The sequence below is a fragment of the Giraffa tippelskirchi genome, chromosome X (genome assembly GCF_054371585.1).
Source record: "Giraffa tippelskirchi isolate mGirTip1 chromosome X, T2T-mGirTip1v1.2.pri, whole genome shotgun sequence".
Classification (NCBI taxonomy): Eukaryota; Metazoa; Chordata; class Mammalia; order Artiodactyla; family Giraffidae; genus Giraffa; species Giraffa tippelskirchi.
The window spans coordinates 23418325-23434774 of NC_137289.1; the positions used below are offsets into that span (position 1 = coordinate 23418325).

The window sequence follows — 16450 nt, forward strand, 5'->3', positions numbered from 1 at the left end:
ACTCTTCCTCATGCCCAGTCAAATGGGCTTTCTGCTGCCCCAGGCCTGGTTAGCTTTTCAAAGACTTTCACATCCCCTCTATACAGCTTCCCAACAGAAACTACAGGCATGGGGAGGAGATGGGGAAGGCCTGCTCCTGGGTTAATGGTATGACAGGAGGCAGAGTCAGCAAGAAACACTCCCTCACTCACCTGCCCCCCTATTAACCCACAGAGCCACTCCTTAGGTTAAAGCAGGGTAGCTCCAGATGGCCTTTTAAAATGAAAATGTGTTGAGGAGAGAGGTGACACATTAACCCAGTATCACCCATTAACACATTAACACTAAATGGTTTATTATTTTTGAGTGGTGGGAAGCTGTTCCTGGGGAGGTGGGATGACCTGTGGAGCCCTGACTGCTACTAGGGTCAGTAAGCTGGTGAGAAGCTCTGAGTAGCATGAAATCTATGGTGGAGGGGGGCGGGGGAAGCCTGGGGCTGTGAGAGCCATGTGACATGGCATGCCTGTGGTTACATAGCCCATTAATGGCAAAATTGCCTGAGCAGAGTTTTTCCAAACTTTCCCACCCAAGCGCCCCAAACTATTAAATTCTATCTCAGAGACCTAGAAAAACACAGTTTCATAAAAGTTCTTTGAAGTATGGCATTTTTTTCTATACTGTGAATGCCCGCAATCTACCGCCTGAACGTATTTTAATTGACTTCTCAGTGAAGCGCCCGAAAGATGAGGGAGGATCCGGGTTTGGGTTGTGGCTTTGATTCCGGCTATGGGGATTGGTCAGCTTTAGCAAGCAGGCTCTGTCCCTGTGGGAGCTGCATAAGGACAGGTCAGAACTTGAAGTTTCAAGGTTTTAGCCCAAAGTGCTGGAAAAGAAATCCATCACCTCCTGCATGTTCATTCACCCAGTGTCCCCCACTGTCTCCTTCCTTGATTCAAACTCATTTAATGGAAAAATCTAAGCCATTGTACTCTGAAGGGAAGTCATCGGACTTGCTCAGTGGTTAGCTCAGGCCTCATCCTAGCCTTTGGGTGGGCGACCAGATCCCAGCGTGAGCTGGAGACAACGGTGGAACCCAGAAGGCCCTCAAGTCTGTGCCCGCAGTTTCCCCAGCCTTCCCTCCTCCACCAGACTCAGTCTGAAGCGCCTCCTCCCCCGCCTCACCTGGAGCATGGAGTACTCGTCAGTTAAAAACAGAAACAAAACAGCCGCAGAGCCTTCCACCCTCGTGCTGCCCCCAGCCCCCGCCCCGCTCGTTTCTGGGTGGCTGAGAACAGGAGAGCTGTCGGGGGAGGCTCTCCAGGCCAAACTTGGCCTCCTCCGCAGCCCGAGGGCCTCATTTCTTTCCCCATAGCCTGCAGATAGAGACCATGACAATAGAGAGAGAAAGCCTGGACCTCGTGGATGACTCGCTATGAATATTCAGGGCCCGCACACCCCCTGCCTGCCTGCGGTGGGGAGGGGATGGAGGGGTGCCGGCCTGGAGTGACGAAACCACAGCAGGTAGGGCCCTGGGCGGGGCGGGCTGCGCCGGGCGGGGCGGGGCAGCCGACTGGGTGAGGCCCAGATTCCCCGGGCTGATAAGGCAGCCTGTAAACACCCAGCGAGAGGAAGGGGCAGAGGGCAGGCGACCAGATGGCAGGAGAAGGGGGAAACCAGAACCCAGGCCTAGCTTCAGGAAGTGGGGCTTGATGTGGAAACATCCTGTCCAGCGGGGACTAGATTGGTGGCCGGCAGCGATCGCTCCCTCCACCGCGGAGGCAAGCTCCGCGCCAACTGGGGGTGGCCTGGGCGCTCGGCCAAGAACCTGGTTCACGACATCTCCAAAGGATGTGATCAGTGGGTCTCATGAAGGGTTATTCTACCACTTAGCACTGCCGGTGGGCAGGGGCAGGGGGTGGGGAGAAGTGAAATCGGTCCGAGCCACCCCCATCCCCCCATAGAGAAACCGAGCTGCGGAATCCTTGGAGAGCTTGTGACTTTCGCGGGAAAGTCCTGGTTGTCACCATGCCTGTGAGGAGCATCAGCTGGAACACCTAATTGCAGCCAGCTCCCTGCAGCACTCCAAGAAAAATCCGGTATCCGACATGCCAGTCTCTTCCATCCTGTAGTGCTTTATAATGAGAACCGCAAAGGGTCAGAGCTGGTGGAGCCTTTTGTAAAGGATCACCAAACTCACCCACTTTACTTAACAGATGGGGATGCTGGGGTTCAGAGAGGGGCAGGGACCTGGCCATGCTCATGGAGACCTAAGTTAAAGGCCCAGCTCTAGAGCATTTTCTACTCCTACCCTGTTGCTTAAGACCCCGCCACCATGCCTCATGCATAGGGCTGCCTTGCACACTCGCCGAACTTCAGCAGTTATGGTTGCTCATGGTTATGGGGAGGCTGATGGGAGGAAGGGAGCCTTGGAGTCAGAAGTAAGAAGACCTGGAGTGTGGCCTGAGCAGTTCTATCTTCATCACCCCATAAAGAAACTCTATACCCATTAGCAGTCACTCGCCCTTTTCCCCCAACCTCTGAGCCTCAATTTTGAAGAGACACTTGCTATATCGAAGTGTTTTGAGGGGGAAAAAACCCAGCAATATTGTTTAGGCAGATGTGCTAACCCAGCTTACCAGGGACTTATATGCGAATAGACCTTACCACAGAGGATAGGGTGGGCCCAATGATAGGCCCCAGGCCACAGACCTGGCACCTATGAGGTGTTCAGCTCTGACTTTCCATAAATATTTGAGTAAACATGTGAACCAACACCCTGAGATAAGAACCCAGACTTAAATTATGTGTAGGTAGAGAGCGAGTGTGTATTTATGGGGCAGGGACCATGCCTAAGCCACTCCGGGTCTGGAGCCAGGAACCCTCTGGAAACAGGCTCCTAAGGTACAGGAATAGAGGTAGACTCCTTCATCACCAGAAACTTCATCACTCCTACTCCACAGTACTTGTCCTCCATAAGGGCTCAACTCATCTCCATTTTGGTGCATCTTTGCCCAGGAAATTAGGTTTCACCTATCACATGGATCCTGAAGGGGACTGGAACATGGGAAGCTTTAGTTGAAGGATCTCATAGGGGCTCTGAGTCTTCAACACTGGGTGTAGAGTTAGGACTCTGAGCAGATGGTCGCCAGCATGGGGCAGTGTGGGAAGAGCACAGATATTGAGGTCGCACAGACCTGGGTTTGAGTTCTGCCTCCATTCTTGACAGGCAGTGTGACATTGGTCATGTTACCTCATCTTTTCTAGGCCTCACTTGTGCTGCTTGTAAAATGGAACTATTAAAACAGGATTACTACCAAAACACATGTAACTGAAAACAAAGTTCAAAGAGCACAGTAGTTGAAAATAAACCTGGCTTCAAACCATTGACTAGCTACTTTGGGATGTTGTAAGAATGAAAAGACATAGCCTACGGAAAGTGCCTGGTGTGACATCAAGCCCAATAGATGTAAATCCGTGCTGTCCTATCTCCCTGTAATGATTACTCTTTGGTCCCCTGCCCCAGAAGCAGAGGAGGCAGCCTGGAGTGATATCCGAGGGTGCAAAAGGAAAACCTTGCCTGCTTTAAATGCGTATCCACGCCCCCTGCCCCTCCTGCCACAGGCCCACCCCGGGCCCAGCCCTAGCTCAGATTGGTGCCAACCCCGCAAGCGCTGGCCCTGAGCTGGCAGTGATCTCAAGTGCTTCCACCTCCTCCGCCCAGTCAGATGTGCTTTCCAAACACGTGCCACCAGCTCTGAGTCGGGCTTGTAACCAAGCCCTGGCCCTGGGTTTGCACTGCAGATGTAGGGAGGGGCTGGCAGGGGCCCAGGTGCACGTCCAGATGTTGTCTCTGACGCTTCCTTGGCATCTTCCGTACCAGCTGTGAAGCAGTATTCACTCCAACTTGCCGGGCGGAGCAGGCAGTCTCCTCATGGGCGATGGGTCCTATGGCAGGGGTGCTGGCTCTTTTTGGCCCTGGAGGCATAGAGGGAGAGGGCAGAGGGCAAAGCCAGATTTCTCTCTTGACAGGAGGCCTGCCTGGTTGGGACTCTTGGCCAAAAGCCCAAGAAGATGATCTCTCAGAGCCGAGAGAGGTAGCAAGACCATCTTCCAATCCACTTTTGTTGGTCTTCTCAGAGCCATCATTTCTGTGGGTCCCCTTAGCTTTGCTCATTGCTACTTTGACCTCATGGAACAATATTACCACAGGGGGCTGAGGTGGTTGCATCTATCCACTATGAGGACCTCATCCCAAGCACTGAGGCTTCGAGAACCATTGTCATGTACTTCTAACCTGTCTTCAGGAGAACTAACAACTGGGCAAACGTGCAGAGTCTCAGGCGGCTACTGCTTCTCTGACCCATGGCCTTGGGTCACCTGCCCCAGTCCCTCGTGGGCACCCAGCCCCACTGCTAGGAGCCCCACCTTGCAAAGGCAACTGGGAGGCATTTATAAGTAGAAGTCACCACACCAAATCAGCAGCGGCTATGGAATGTGATAGCTTCCTGTTCCATCACCCAGAAAATGCCACCACCCTTAACTCGCAAGTAATAGAATTCTTTGCTCTCCATTGTTGCCTCTGTCCCTCAGTGCTAGGGACAAAATCATGCAAAGTTATGATGTGCCATTCATTTCAGTGTCACCTGCTCCTCCGAAATAACCCCTGTGGTTGGCCTGGTTTCCCTAGGCATTCTTGCTTCAACACGTCTCCCCGTGTGAAGCCGCCCAGGGCTGGCCCTCAGCCCAGGTGGACATTGACCTCAGCATTTACAGCCCAGTCTTTTACCCAGCAGGCGCACTCTGCTCCCCGAGGTGATCACCAGGTGAAGTGATGAGCTCACGTCTACATATCTGCTAACAGGAGAGGGTTTATGGAGGCAACTCCACCTCCCACCCAGGTCCTGGCTCCCCTGGCCCAAGCAGGCTGGCAGAAGAGCGGCTGGGGCGTCCCCTTGTGTAGACAACTGTCTCCTCAGCCTTCCTGTGAGGGATCATCCCCACTCACTCGCAGGGCCCCTCCCCTCTCTGCACTCTCTGACCTGTGTGGGGCAGGGGCGGGGCTGGGAGGGCCAGCAGGCCCTGAAGGGGAAACTGCTGAAACCCCTGGGACAGGAAGTGGCAGAGAGGGGCTGTTTCCTCTGGCAGAGCAGGGGTGCGGGGAGGGCTGGCCCCGTCTCCTGCCTGTGTGGTGTGGGCTCTGGGAGCCAAGGAGAGCTGAGAGTCCTTTTCTCCCTTCCTCTACTCACCCCCACCCCTGCAGTGGAAGCTCCTGGACCACGGAGGTGGGGGTGCTTCCTCAGAGGAGGCTGTCCTCATTTTCAGGGAGAAGAATTCAGAGAGAAGGGCAGCAGGAGGGAAGGGCCAGGGGGGGCAGGTGGGTATACATGAGGGGGCCCACATGGTAGGGAAAACCACAGCTGAGGAGGGACACCTTCTGTGAGGTCTTGTTCTGAGAGAAAATGATCAGAATGGTGCCTGCTCAAAAGTATGTGAGTTGGAAATGCAGGACACTGCTGAGTCTCTAAATCACAGGGCCAGAAAGGGCCTGAGGCCATGCTGGCCAACCCCCACCCCACCTCCCTCCACCCCCGCCTCGTTGTGCGGCTGAGGAAACTGAGATCCACAAAGCAAAAGTGACTTACTCAAGGTCACGTCGTGGGCCAGAACATTCTGATGAAAATCTAGAGTTTGTATTTGATGTTCTACGGCTCCCTCCAGGCACCTCTGAGTCTGTGACATTCTTCTCTGAAAGGAACTTGATGAATGTATTCCCTCTGAAGGGGAGTGAAGCCTTTAGTCCAGGAGTCAGCAAACTTTTCTTTCAAAGGACCACACAGTAAATCATGTAGGCTTTATGGCCCATGGGAACTCTGTCACAACAACTCATGATGCAAAACCCACCCAGACAATACGTAAACAAATGCTTGTAGCTGCGTGTCAATAAAACTTTCTTTGTGGACACTGAAATTTGAACTTCATATAATACTCCTGTGGCATGAAATATCATTCTTCCTTTGACTTTTGCCCCCCCAGTCATTAAAAAAATGTAAAAACCGTCCTTAGCTCACCAACCACACAAAAACAGGTGGTGGGGTGAATTTGGCACATAAAGCATTAAGAAGAGGAGGAGGTGAGGGAGGTGAGCCTTTGTCAGGTGAGGGGAAGGCAGGTAAGGCTTTGAAAAGGATGTGACATTTGTTTCAGATCTTGAGTGCCGGATGGGAATCGGAGCCACAAAAATTGGGGAAGGGCATATCAGGCCTGGGGACAGTGTGAACAAAGGCACGGAGGTGGGGAAATAATTGCAAAAGTTAAATGTGTTCTGCACATGTGTGGTCTCATTGTTGTTTGCCAGTCCTGAGTCTGTCTGTCCTCATGAGAGGAAAGGGTTGGCTTTTTTGAGGCTGCCTAGAGACAATGCTGTCTATGGGGTCACACAGAGTTGGACACAACTGAAGTGACTTAGCAGCAGCAGCAGAGACAATGAGGAGGGGAGGAAGAAAGGTCACCTAGGAGTCACAGCAACTAGCTGTGTGACCTTGAGCAAGTCACTTCTTCCTCGAGAACTCTGCAGCCAGATGACAGGAAGGATGGATGCGCTGATCTTTCAGGGCCCTTTTAACTTTCACATCCTGAGACTGAATCAAGGAGAGGCTTTCAGTCATGTGGGGAGGAGCCCCAGGAACTCATGGTGACATCGGGGCTCAAGCTGCCCTCCCTGCCTGTCCACCCCTACCTGTGGGCCCTTTTCCACCTTATCCTTTGTGTGCGGGATGCTGGACTGCCCCTTGCTTCTGCTCACCTGGAAAGTGGCCCGTAGGGGAAGGAGGCATTTGGAAGAAACAGCAGGTCTCAACCCGGAGCCACCCCTCCCAACTGGGGGAGCCTCTGCTTTCGTTTCTAGGACACGTGCTGACAGGGACCTCAACAAAGAACACTGTCCCTCCTATAAAAGTTATCTGACTTAATATCCTGTTGGTGCCTACTCACAGATTGCCCCAGCTTTTAAAAAAAAAAACCACTAGTAAATTTAATTAGTCTCTGGTCAGTGTGTCTGTCTGTGCCCCGCCCCCCTACCATGGAAGCAGATAGACCTTCCTAGGGGCAGGGGTGGGGTGGCAGAGCATCTTTCATTCAGCACATGTAGCTTCCTGCCACAGTGTTCAGAATGCAAGCCTCACCAGGCCAGGCCTGTTTCTCTGGCCGCTGAAGGCTCATGGAAACTCCTCCTGCCAGGGGATGTGTGTAGATGTGTGTGTTTAGCAAAAATGATTCTCTCGGCCGTCTTTGGTTCCATCGTTAATCCTGGTTTTTTTAAGATCATCCTGACTTCAAAATGTCCGAACTGAATTCATGTTCTTGCCATACGTCCTGCCTTAATCTCTGTCTTTTTTACCATTCTCATGGGAAGAACTGGGTTGCAACCTTGGGGTCTCTACAAGTCTATATGACCCCACCCTCTGTCATTTTATTCCTTCAGGGTGGCCTTGGGAGTCACCTCCTTGGTTCCAGCCACACATCTGGTCTCCTTCCATCTCTTCCGCTCAGTCAGATCAAACTGATCTTCCTAGAAAACTGCTTGCTTTGAGCCCCTCCCTTGCTCAAGAATCAACAGTGACTCCCAGTTGCTTTCTGGATCGAGGCCTATGCACTTATCCTCCTGATTTCCCTGTGGCCCCCCCACCAGCCAATCTCATGCACCCCCTCCCCGTAGTCCAACTTGTTTCTGCTCTGTACCATGTTTGATAATTGTTGGTTATGTCCCCCTCAGCGTCCATTTCATCCCACCACCTCCATTTCCCTTTCTTCCTGTCCATCTAGGTAAAGATACCATGAATGCTTAATGCATGACCTCAGCCTGAAAGACACAAATCCAACCAGGAAATCTAAAAACACACTTGGAACGTAACAGAGCTTTCACCTATGTTAACTCGTTGGCTTTCCACGATGACCCTTTGTGCTAGGGAGGGTGTCCCCGTTTCACAGAGGAAGAAGGTGACCTGCCTAAGCCCCAAGGCAAAGCTTCTCGCCTGTGCCCTTACGGTTTGCAGAAACTTCTGGGGTCTTCACCTAGGCTGTGGCTGGCAGTGCGCCCCCCCTGGGATTCAGGAGCTGCCCCAGACTTTGCTTTGGCCTTGTTCCTGCAGCCTGTCCTCCCCATCACTGACTTGCTCTTCTTCCCTTCCCGGGAGTACTCTGCCTCCTCCTGGTTCCTGGAGCTCTGGAGATGAGGGTGTGGTGGCTGCAGGCACCTCCAGGGGGTGCTCTTTCGGCTTTCTCAAGCCAGGCCCCTGGGAGTCAGGGCAGCTGGGAAAATAGGTTCCCTTTGACATAACCCTTCCCCCACCTCTCCTCCCCTCCTGGGGCTTCTGTAGTGCTCTTCTTGCCACATAACCACAACCCAGAGGGCTGGGGCCGGGTGGAGGTGGTGAGGACAGGGAACTGGGAGCACCCCTCCAACCACAGCCGCTTGTCCCTCCTTGCAGGGCCCCCAACCTTAGCAAAGGAGTCAGCCCCCTCCAAAGTGACAGCTGGAACCCTGCAGCCCACCCTGTCTATGTTCTAGAGCCATGGGGGCACTTCCGGGAGCTTAATGGGGTCCCCAGTCCCCTTTGGTCTCTGGGAGGTCACCTGGAACTTGTCATCTGAATGAGTGCATTTTAATTTTCAAAGCACTTTCCCACCACCATCTTCATTCACCCGAGACACCCTGGTGAGCCCCTGCTAGGCCTGGATTCCCCTCAGCCCTCACCCACTTTAAGGATGACAGAAAGCACAGCCCAGAAAATGGCTGACTTCTCTGCAGTCCCACCTCTTGTTGGGATGCAGCCGGGAGAGGGCTGATGGGTCTCCTGGAGAAAGAGGAGCATGCGTCTCTGTGCTTGCGGCCTGCAGCCTTAACGGCCCCTCCAAGGGGCCAGCTGTGGGGCTGGGAAGGCAGGGGCAAGCTTGCAGCTGAGAAAGGGCAGGGACAGTGGGAGAAGAGCTCCAGGCCTGCCTCACTGTGAGAGCTCTGACAAACCCTACAAGGAATCAGGCAGTGACCGAGGGCCAAGGAAGGAAACTGGGTTTCTTGTAAATGAGCACAGAGAAACCCCAATCAACAGAGCTTGCAAAACATTTATTTTTTTCCCTCCCTCTTCCTGATTTCATCTCAGATGGAGGGGGTGGTAGAAGGCAGGAATAGAGGAGAAGAAGCTGACAAAATTGCTGTGGCAAGGGCCCCTTCACTGAGCATTTTGCTCAAAGAGGGGGGTTTGGCCGGCTGATTGGAGTCTAGCCCTAGTTGGACCAAGATTGTAGGGGAGTCCCACACTTGGGCTACTTCTGCTTGGTCCATGGCTACAGGCTGGACCCCTGGGTCTGACCTTCTGTCTCTTAAACACATGCTGCTGATCACGTGGTGCTGCATGCAAATATGCCGCTTGATGACTATTAGCTGGAGGAGGGGCTGTTTTTAAGTGGAGGGTACAGCTATTCCTGGGGTAGTTTCCACTTTGTTTGTGGTTGTGGGGGAGGGGTGTTGAGGGAGTGGGAAATGGCATGAAGGAAATTGTCACTTCCTTTCCAGAGAATTCCAGAAAGGTTTCAGGGAGGACGGGGTATTTCAGGAGTGAGGGCTGGCTGTGAGAGGACGAGGAACGTGAGAATGCTGCTCTGTGGGCCTGGCTGACCATCTGGCCCTCATGTTTGCTGGCATGTGTGAAAATGCCATGGGTGTTATTAGCGATTCTGTGAGAGCCATTGGCTCAGCTGAGCGGCTATAGGTTTAAACTTGCTCCACGGAGACTGCGGACGTGGCTTTCACATCAGGGCTGTTTCCTGTGGAGGAGGCCCCGATGGGTGAGTGCTGGACACCGCTTGACGTGTTCCAGTGACAGCCCCAGAGACGGTCTGAAGGGGGCCCAGCTGTGATGACGCAGAAACAGCCCAAACCACTTCTATTTTGCTATTTTGGTTTTGAAATGCAGTCACAACCACAGAGAGCCAGAGGTGTGCATTTGCAAGCCCTGGATGTGGGCGCCCTCGCTTGCTTGCTCCCTCCTGTGGTGTGCCTGCACACACGCACGTTCACACACACACACACGTTCAGTAGCTGGGGCCATATGCTCTCACAGAGGCTTTGCTTTCAGCCAAGCAGGACGGGCCCTGGGAGCCAGGGATACTGCAGTGGCCTCAAAGGGAGCGGAGCTCTTGCCACTCTGGGAGTGGACTTTGACTGGAGCCAGCTGTGAGCTTTGCAATGAAGGGGTGGGATGGGAGGATCTCAGCACTGATTACTAAGGGTTACCAGGTGAGCCCAGGGTCCTTGTGGACCTCCCTAGCCCCCCCACTCACTGATAAGGCAGCGTCCAGGGCTCTAGGCGGCTGAATCTGTGTCCCAGAGCGTCTCTGAGGACGCCAGAAAGGGGAGCCCCTGTGCAGGCCTCTCTGGCTTCCAGCAGGGCGGGCCTTCTGTGCTGGTGGCTTCTTTGGTTTCAGGTTCCTGGGAGAGGGAGGTTATTTTGAGGGACTTGGGGGAGAGTGAGTGAACATGCAAATGACTGCTCCCCACCTCTCACTTTCAAATCCTCAAACATCTGAAGAGGGGAGGGTGAAACCTTCTGGACTGGAAGGTTCCATAGGAGTAAAGGGAGAGTTTTCCTACCCTTGACTTCACCTTAGCTTCAGACTTGAAGAATCCTGAGTTTGGATACTAAGATATGCTAATACTTAAAGAAGGCAACTGGACTCACCTTTCTTTAATTTCAAATCTCTCTTTGCATTGATGGCTAAGGGCTCCATCCAATCTAGTGCAGAGCTGCCTTCCCTCTCCTACCACACCCGCCCTAGCAAAGTGGACCCTGGGGGCTCACTCCTAGGACTCATGAGCCACATAAACATTCTGCTCTGGCATGCTCTCCCTGGGAAGCAAGAGGATTTTGAATTTTCCATGTCAGGGGGCTGGGCGGTGGTGGCCGCTAGGCCCTGCCCCAGCCCACTTCACCACAGCCAGCCTCTGCCAGCCTGCAGCAGCTAGTATTAGCTCGGGCTTGTCATTCTCACGAAGGCAGGCCTGGAGGAGGAGGAACTGACGACCGTGCTTGTGGCTCTGCTGGCCCGACCAGGACCAAAGCCCTTTGACACACAGAGGCTCTCTCACGCACTTGTCCCCATACCCGGCACATACATATATCTGCAGTGTGCTCACACACCCACAGGGAACTCCCTCCCCAACTCCCGCTCCTGGTTGTAAATTACCATGCAAAAATACACAGACATAGCACACACAGTGGGCACACGTTTCTCTCTTTCCTGCAAGCTAGACCACTGGACACCCACCCCACACCCAGTATACGCATGCGTATGCTTACAGCCCAGAGAACACACCTCACTGGTACCGATTGACCAGTGTCATTCATTCATTCATGTGTTCATTCCACCAACACATATCTACTACACGCTAAGCTTCATCAGTGAGCAGCACCAGCGTCCCTGCCCTCAGCGAAGCCACTTTCTAATGGGGGAGGTAAGGAAGGCGCCCAGAAGTTCCCCAGGCAGAGAGCTCACAAACAACAAACACTGATCTGTGAAGAGAAGCCAGAGCGATGAGCAAACTTGCAGGGAAAGGCCATAGCAGAATGACCTTGGAGGGAGAGGGGCAGACACAGGAGTTTCATGTTTAGACCAAGTGGGATTAGGTGCAAGTGATCACCTTTCATTTGATTAGTATGAGAATGCTTCCTGGGGGCAGACAGCCTGTGGGAGGGCCGGAGCTTCGCTTTGGAATTCAGGCCTTGGGGCGCTTTGGCGCTTTGGCGGGGGAGACAGACCTTCCAAGCATAAATGGCCCTGGAAGGCTTCTCGGGGAGGCCACAGACACCTGGTCACGTGGGTCATGTGCAGGTGGGGTGGGGTGGGCGCCAGTGGTGGAAGGCTGTCCTAGCCTCGCCGGGCTGGGCCTCTCATTAACCTGAAGGGAAACTCAGACCTGCCAGGTTGAGTCGAGTGACTTCTCAAAGTTTTTTGGTTGGGGGTGGGTGGCAAGGTGTGGGGGTGAGTGTGGGGGTGGGGAGAGGGCGGAGCCAGCTCTGTGGGCTAACGGAAAGGAAGTGGGAGAGGCCTGGGTGTCTCCTGTCGGGGAGAGTGGTCATCTGGGAGGGTCACCCGTGGTCTGCCTCCCTTTCCTCCCCTTTGCCCCTCTCTGAAGTTCCTCATTTCTTTCTGGGCCAGGAGGAGGTTTTGCCACCCTGGCAATGGCAAAGGAGTGCCGAGGAGGTAGGGGTCAAGTGTGTGGCTCCTCCTCTGATGCATGGAGCCAGTTCTTCAGGTGCTCATGGTTGAACCAAGCCGATCATAGGCCCGCCACACCAACACACATGTGGACGCCACACAAAGCTGAACCCTTGGGGCCAGAGCCATGGTACCTGGAGATGGAGAAGCCTGAGTGTTAGGGTGGAGATGCAGAGAATTCGTTGGTGGGAGGGGCATGGGAGGGGAGCTGGGGCTTTGGGAGGCAGGCCGGGGCGGGCGCTAAGAAGGGCAGGGAGCACAGGAAACAATCAGAGGCCCGGTGCCATGTGAGCGCCTGAGGTGCAGACTGTGAGTGCCAGAGGCATTCTGGGAGAGGAGAGACATGTGGGCTGCAGCAGACAGATTTCCTGGAAAAGGGGGCCCTGAGCTGGCCCTGGAGGATGGGGAAGGTTCCTGTGGGCCCCTCCCCCAGCTGGGGCTCTCCCAGGGTGACAGTTCACTCTTGAAACTGAAAGCAAAGCTAAACCAAGAGCCCAAGCCACATACAGCACAGAGGCCATTGTGCCCCCCCCCCCCCCCCCCGGCATCCCCAGCGGGTGGTGGCGGCTGAGTGGTGACTAGAGCAGGGCATGTGCCCCTCCCCCCCCCCGCCCTCTGTCATCAGGCTCTCTGGAGGCGTGGCCAAGTCTGAGAGTGCCATCCGCTATTGCTGGCCCTGACAACACAACCCTTATAGTGAGAGATCACTTCCTCTGTGGACTCTGCCCTTCAGAACTAAGCGGCCCCTACTTCCAAGGTGGACCAAATCAGGCAGAGTCTAGAAGACCATCCTGTGCACCCAGATATCCCCACCCCAGATCCCTCACACGGGTCCTTTCCCCAGCCAAGGGAATCGTAGGGGTCTTCACGCTCCATCCACAAGGCCACTCGGGCTGCCCTGGCTTCCCCTATGGCCACACCCTGGGGATTAATCTTCAGGGTGGAGAGTGCGCAAAGTCCCGCTCTGTCTCATCTTGTCCACATGGGGCGGGAAGTGAGGGAGACTGCGTATCTTTGGGGTCCGCTCAGGCATAGGTCCTGGTGACCCAGACTGGCACCAAGGCTTAGCCCTTCTGTTCCCACTGTCTTCCCCTTTTCCTGCCATCCCTCTTCTGGCAGTTTGTCCTGGGAACAGGACCCAAGGAAGGCGACTGGCTCACTGCCCCCATCTCTCCTTTCTCCATAGGTCGCTCCTGCACGTGGCCCAGCCCAGCATGCAGCCTTGAACCTGGGTTAGGCCACCGCCTACTCCAGTTCTCTACAGCCCCTACTGTACTGTGACTCAAGGAGTAGGTGCTAGGCTCAAGGTATCTGAACAGCATCTTTTCATCAAGGAAACACCGCGGCTCCAGTGGGCCCTGCAGGCCCCACAGTCAGCTCTCTGACAAGACAGCATGGCTGTTGCCCTGCAGCCCAGTGACCTGATCTTTGAGTTTGCAAGCAACGGAATGGATGACATCCACCAGGTATGGCCCCAGAGAACAGAGCCTGGTCAGCCTGTGCAGATGATCAGATAGATACAGACAGGCAGGCAGATAGCCAGTAAGCTGGCCAGCTAGCCAGTCAGCAAACACTGATCAAGCACCAACTAGGTTCAAGGCATGGCGGCTGTGAGCCAGGCAGACTGTGCCATCAGCTAGTCCCATGTGGCCAGGCAGTAGTCATCAGGCGGTCACTTAGTGAGCTGGTTTGGCCAACATGCAATTACAGGGCACGCGAAGTTCCCAAGTCAGCCAAGTAGCTGCTATGTACACTAACTGATCTGTCAGTCAGCAACGGGGGGCTGAGTGCACACGGGTACACTGACCTCCGTGTGTGTTCTTTGACCACTTCCCCCCATGTCACAGTGAGAAAGGTGCTGAGACAACCACACAGTAGGACTGAGAACTGCCAGCTGGCACTGCAGGGTACAGTCTCTCCCCTGGCACTTTCAGACTCCTGTCCTAGCATGGTTGATGGGCCCTTCCATAACTGTCTTTTCAACCGCCATCTAAGGATTCAGAATAAACTGGAAATTGGGTCCTCTGGTTGGAGGAAATTGAAAACTAGGACAGAATTCTGGCATTCAGGCCCCCGCTGCTCCATACCTTGCCCAGCACCCTCCTTCCACACACTGGAGAAGAGTAGGCAGCCAAGTACTGCAGAAGGAAGGGAAGATTAGTGGTCCGAAGCCCTGAGTTTTGATCCCAGTGTGGCCACAGTGTCTCCTGGGCAAGACCTGTCCCCTGCCCTACCTAGCTGCCATCTCCCCATCTTCATCAAGAGGAGGTCCAGCTGGATCATCTCCAAGGGCACCCCAGCCTAGTTCTGATGCTGTCTCTCTCAGATCCCTGTGAGGACAGGAAACTTTGTTCAATCTCTAGTGACCAACCAAAGGCTGCCCCCTAGTGGTCTTGGAGCACATGGTGCTTTCTGTCCTGCTAGATGTTAACCTAAAGTGGCTCGGTTTTATCCAACACCTCTGGCATGCCTAGACTCCTGAAACAAGGGAAGAAAAATCTAACCTTACCTGGGTTCTCAGTGTGGCTAGTCATCTTTCATTTGTTTCTAGACCACTCAACAATTCTTTCTATTCTTCCTAGAAGCTGTTCTTACCTCCTGAACCCACAGCTGCCCCTCCACCCTCTGAGACAGCCTCTTCTCCAATCCACAGAGGAGCTCAAAGCCAAGGACGCCCTCACTTTACCCCCTTCCTCCCTCTTAGCAATAACATCACCTGTTCTTATTTCCTTTCTGCTGGCCTGGGAGAAGGAAGTGTCCCTCTTCCTTCCAAGGGCAACACCTACCCCGGGGCTTAATCTCTTCTCTCCTGCCGCCTTCCAGACCTCACACCATCCTTCACCTCCTGTCTCTCTTGTGTCTTTCACACCTCCCAGACCTCTCTCCTCAACCCAGAACATCTTCGTGTCCCCCTAACCCTAAGAGAAACCCTCCCTCCCTTCTGCCCGCCTCCTTTAACATACCACCTTCTTAGCTCTGTTCTTCTCCCCAGAGTAACCTCCATCATCTGGGTTTACTTTCTCACCTCCCTTCTCTCACTCTTTTTAGGAAACACTTTTTGTTGCAAAATACAGTTTGAATATAAAACAGATAACCTATAATTGAAAAGAATCTGAAAAAAAAAATTTTCAAGAATAACTATAAAATTAACACTCATTAACTCACCACCCAGGTTAAGAAATTAAATGTTACCAGTCTCCTAGGGGGCTTCCCTGGTGGTTCAGATGGTAAAGAATCCACCTGTAAAGCAGGACCTGGGTTTGATCCCTGGGTTGGGAAGATCCCTTGGAAAAGCGAATGGCAACCTACTCCAGTATTCTTGCCTGGAGAATTCCATGGACAGAGGAACCTGGTGGGCTACAGTCCATGGGGTCGCAGAGTCGGACGTGACTGAGTGACTAACACTACAACAATAGTCTCCTCGGAGTCCCTGATGCCTAAAGCACATAATCAGAACCTACGGTATGCCAGACTCTGTTCTAAGTGCTTTATGTACATTGATGCATTTAAACAACCCTATGTGGTCAATAATATGATCACCCCAGTTTTATAAAGGAGGAAACAGATGCACAGAAAGGTATCTTGCCCAAGATCACACTGCTCATAAATAGCAGAATTTGGTCTCAAACCCAGGCAGTCTGGCTCTAGATCAGCATGGTCCAGTAGAGTTTTCTGATATTCTAGAAGTGCTCTTAGCATCCCTGGTGGCTCAGACGGTAAAGCGTCTGTCTGCAATGTGAGAGACCTGGGTTTGATCCCTTAGTCAGGAAGATCCCCTGGAGAAGGAAATGGCAACCCACTTCAGTACTCTTGCCTGGAAAATTCCATGGATAGAGGAGTCTGGTAGGCTACAGTCCATGGGATCGCAAAGAGTCGTATATGACTGAGCGACTTCACTAGATTTGTGCTGTCCAGTATGGGCCCATGTGGCTATGGAGCACTTGAGCTATGGCTGATGCAACTAAAGGACTGAATTTTAATCTTGAAAAACTTTATATTTACATTTAGTCACCAGTGGCTAGTGGCTACCGTGTTGGACAAACAGCTCTAAACTGTGGCCTTAATCACTGTACCCACCTGTCTGTCTCCCTGCATCTGTCCTCTCTGAGACCGCAGCACTCCCCTGAAACTGCTCTAGCCAGGTAGCTGCCCAGCAGCCAAACCCAAAGGCAGTTTCATCAATTTTTATTCTTCTGGA

At 53.4% G+C, this 16450-nt stretch overlaps 1 protein-coding gene across 3 annotated transcripts in view; it reads left to right on the forward strand.

Moving 5' to 3' along the window:
- Nucleotides 1-16450, forward strand: part of ELF4 (E74 like ETS transcription factor 4) — a 39427-nt gene that overhangs the window by 11645 nt on the left and 11332 nt on the right. For 2 of the 3 annotated variants that reach the window (XM_081566622.1, XM_081566625.1), the window contains exon 2: nucleotides 13439-13718. In XM_081566622.1, coding sequence (XP_081422748.1) covers nucleotides 13647-13718 — 72 coding nt within the window. In that variant the 5' untranslated portion in view covers nucleotides 13439-13646. Of the gene's footprint in view, nucleotides 1-1252; nucleotides 1501-13438; nucleotides 13719-16450 lie in introns of those variants that run through there. The other variant, XM_081566624.1, reaches the window with a different exon arrangement.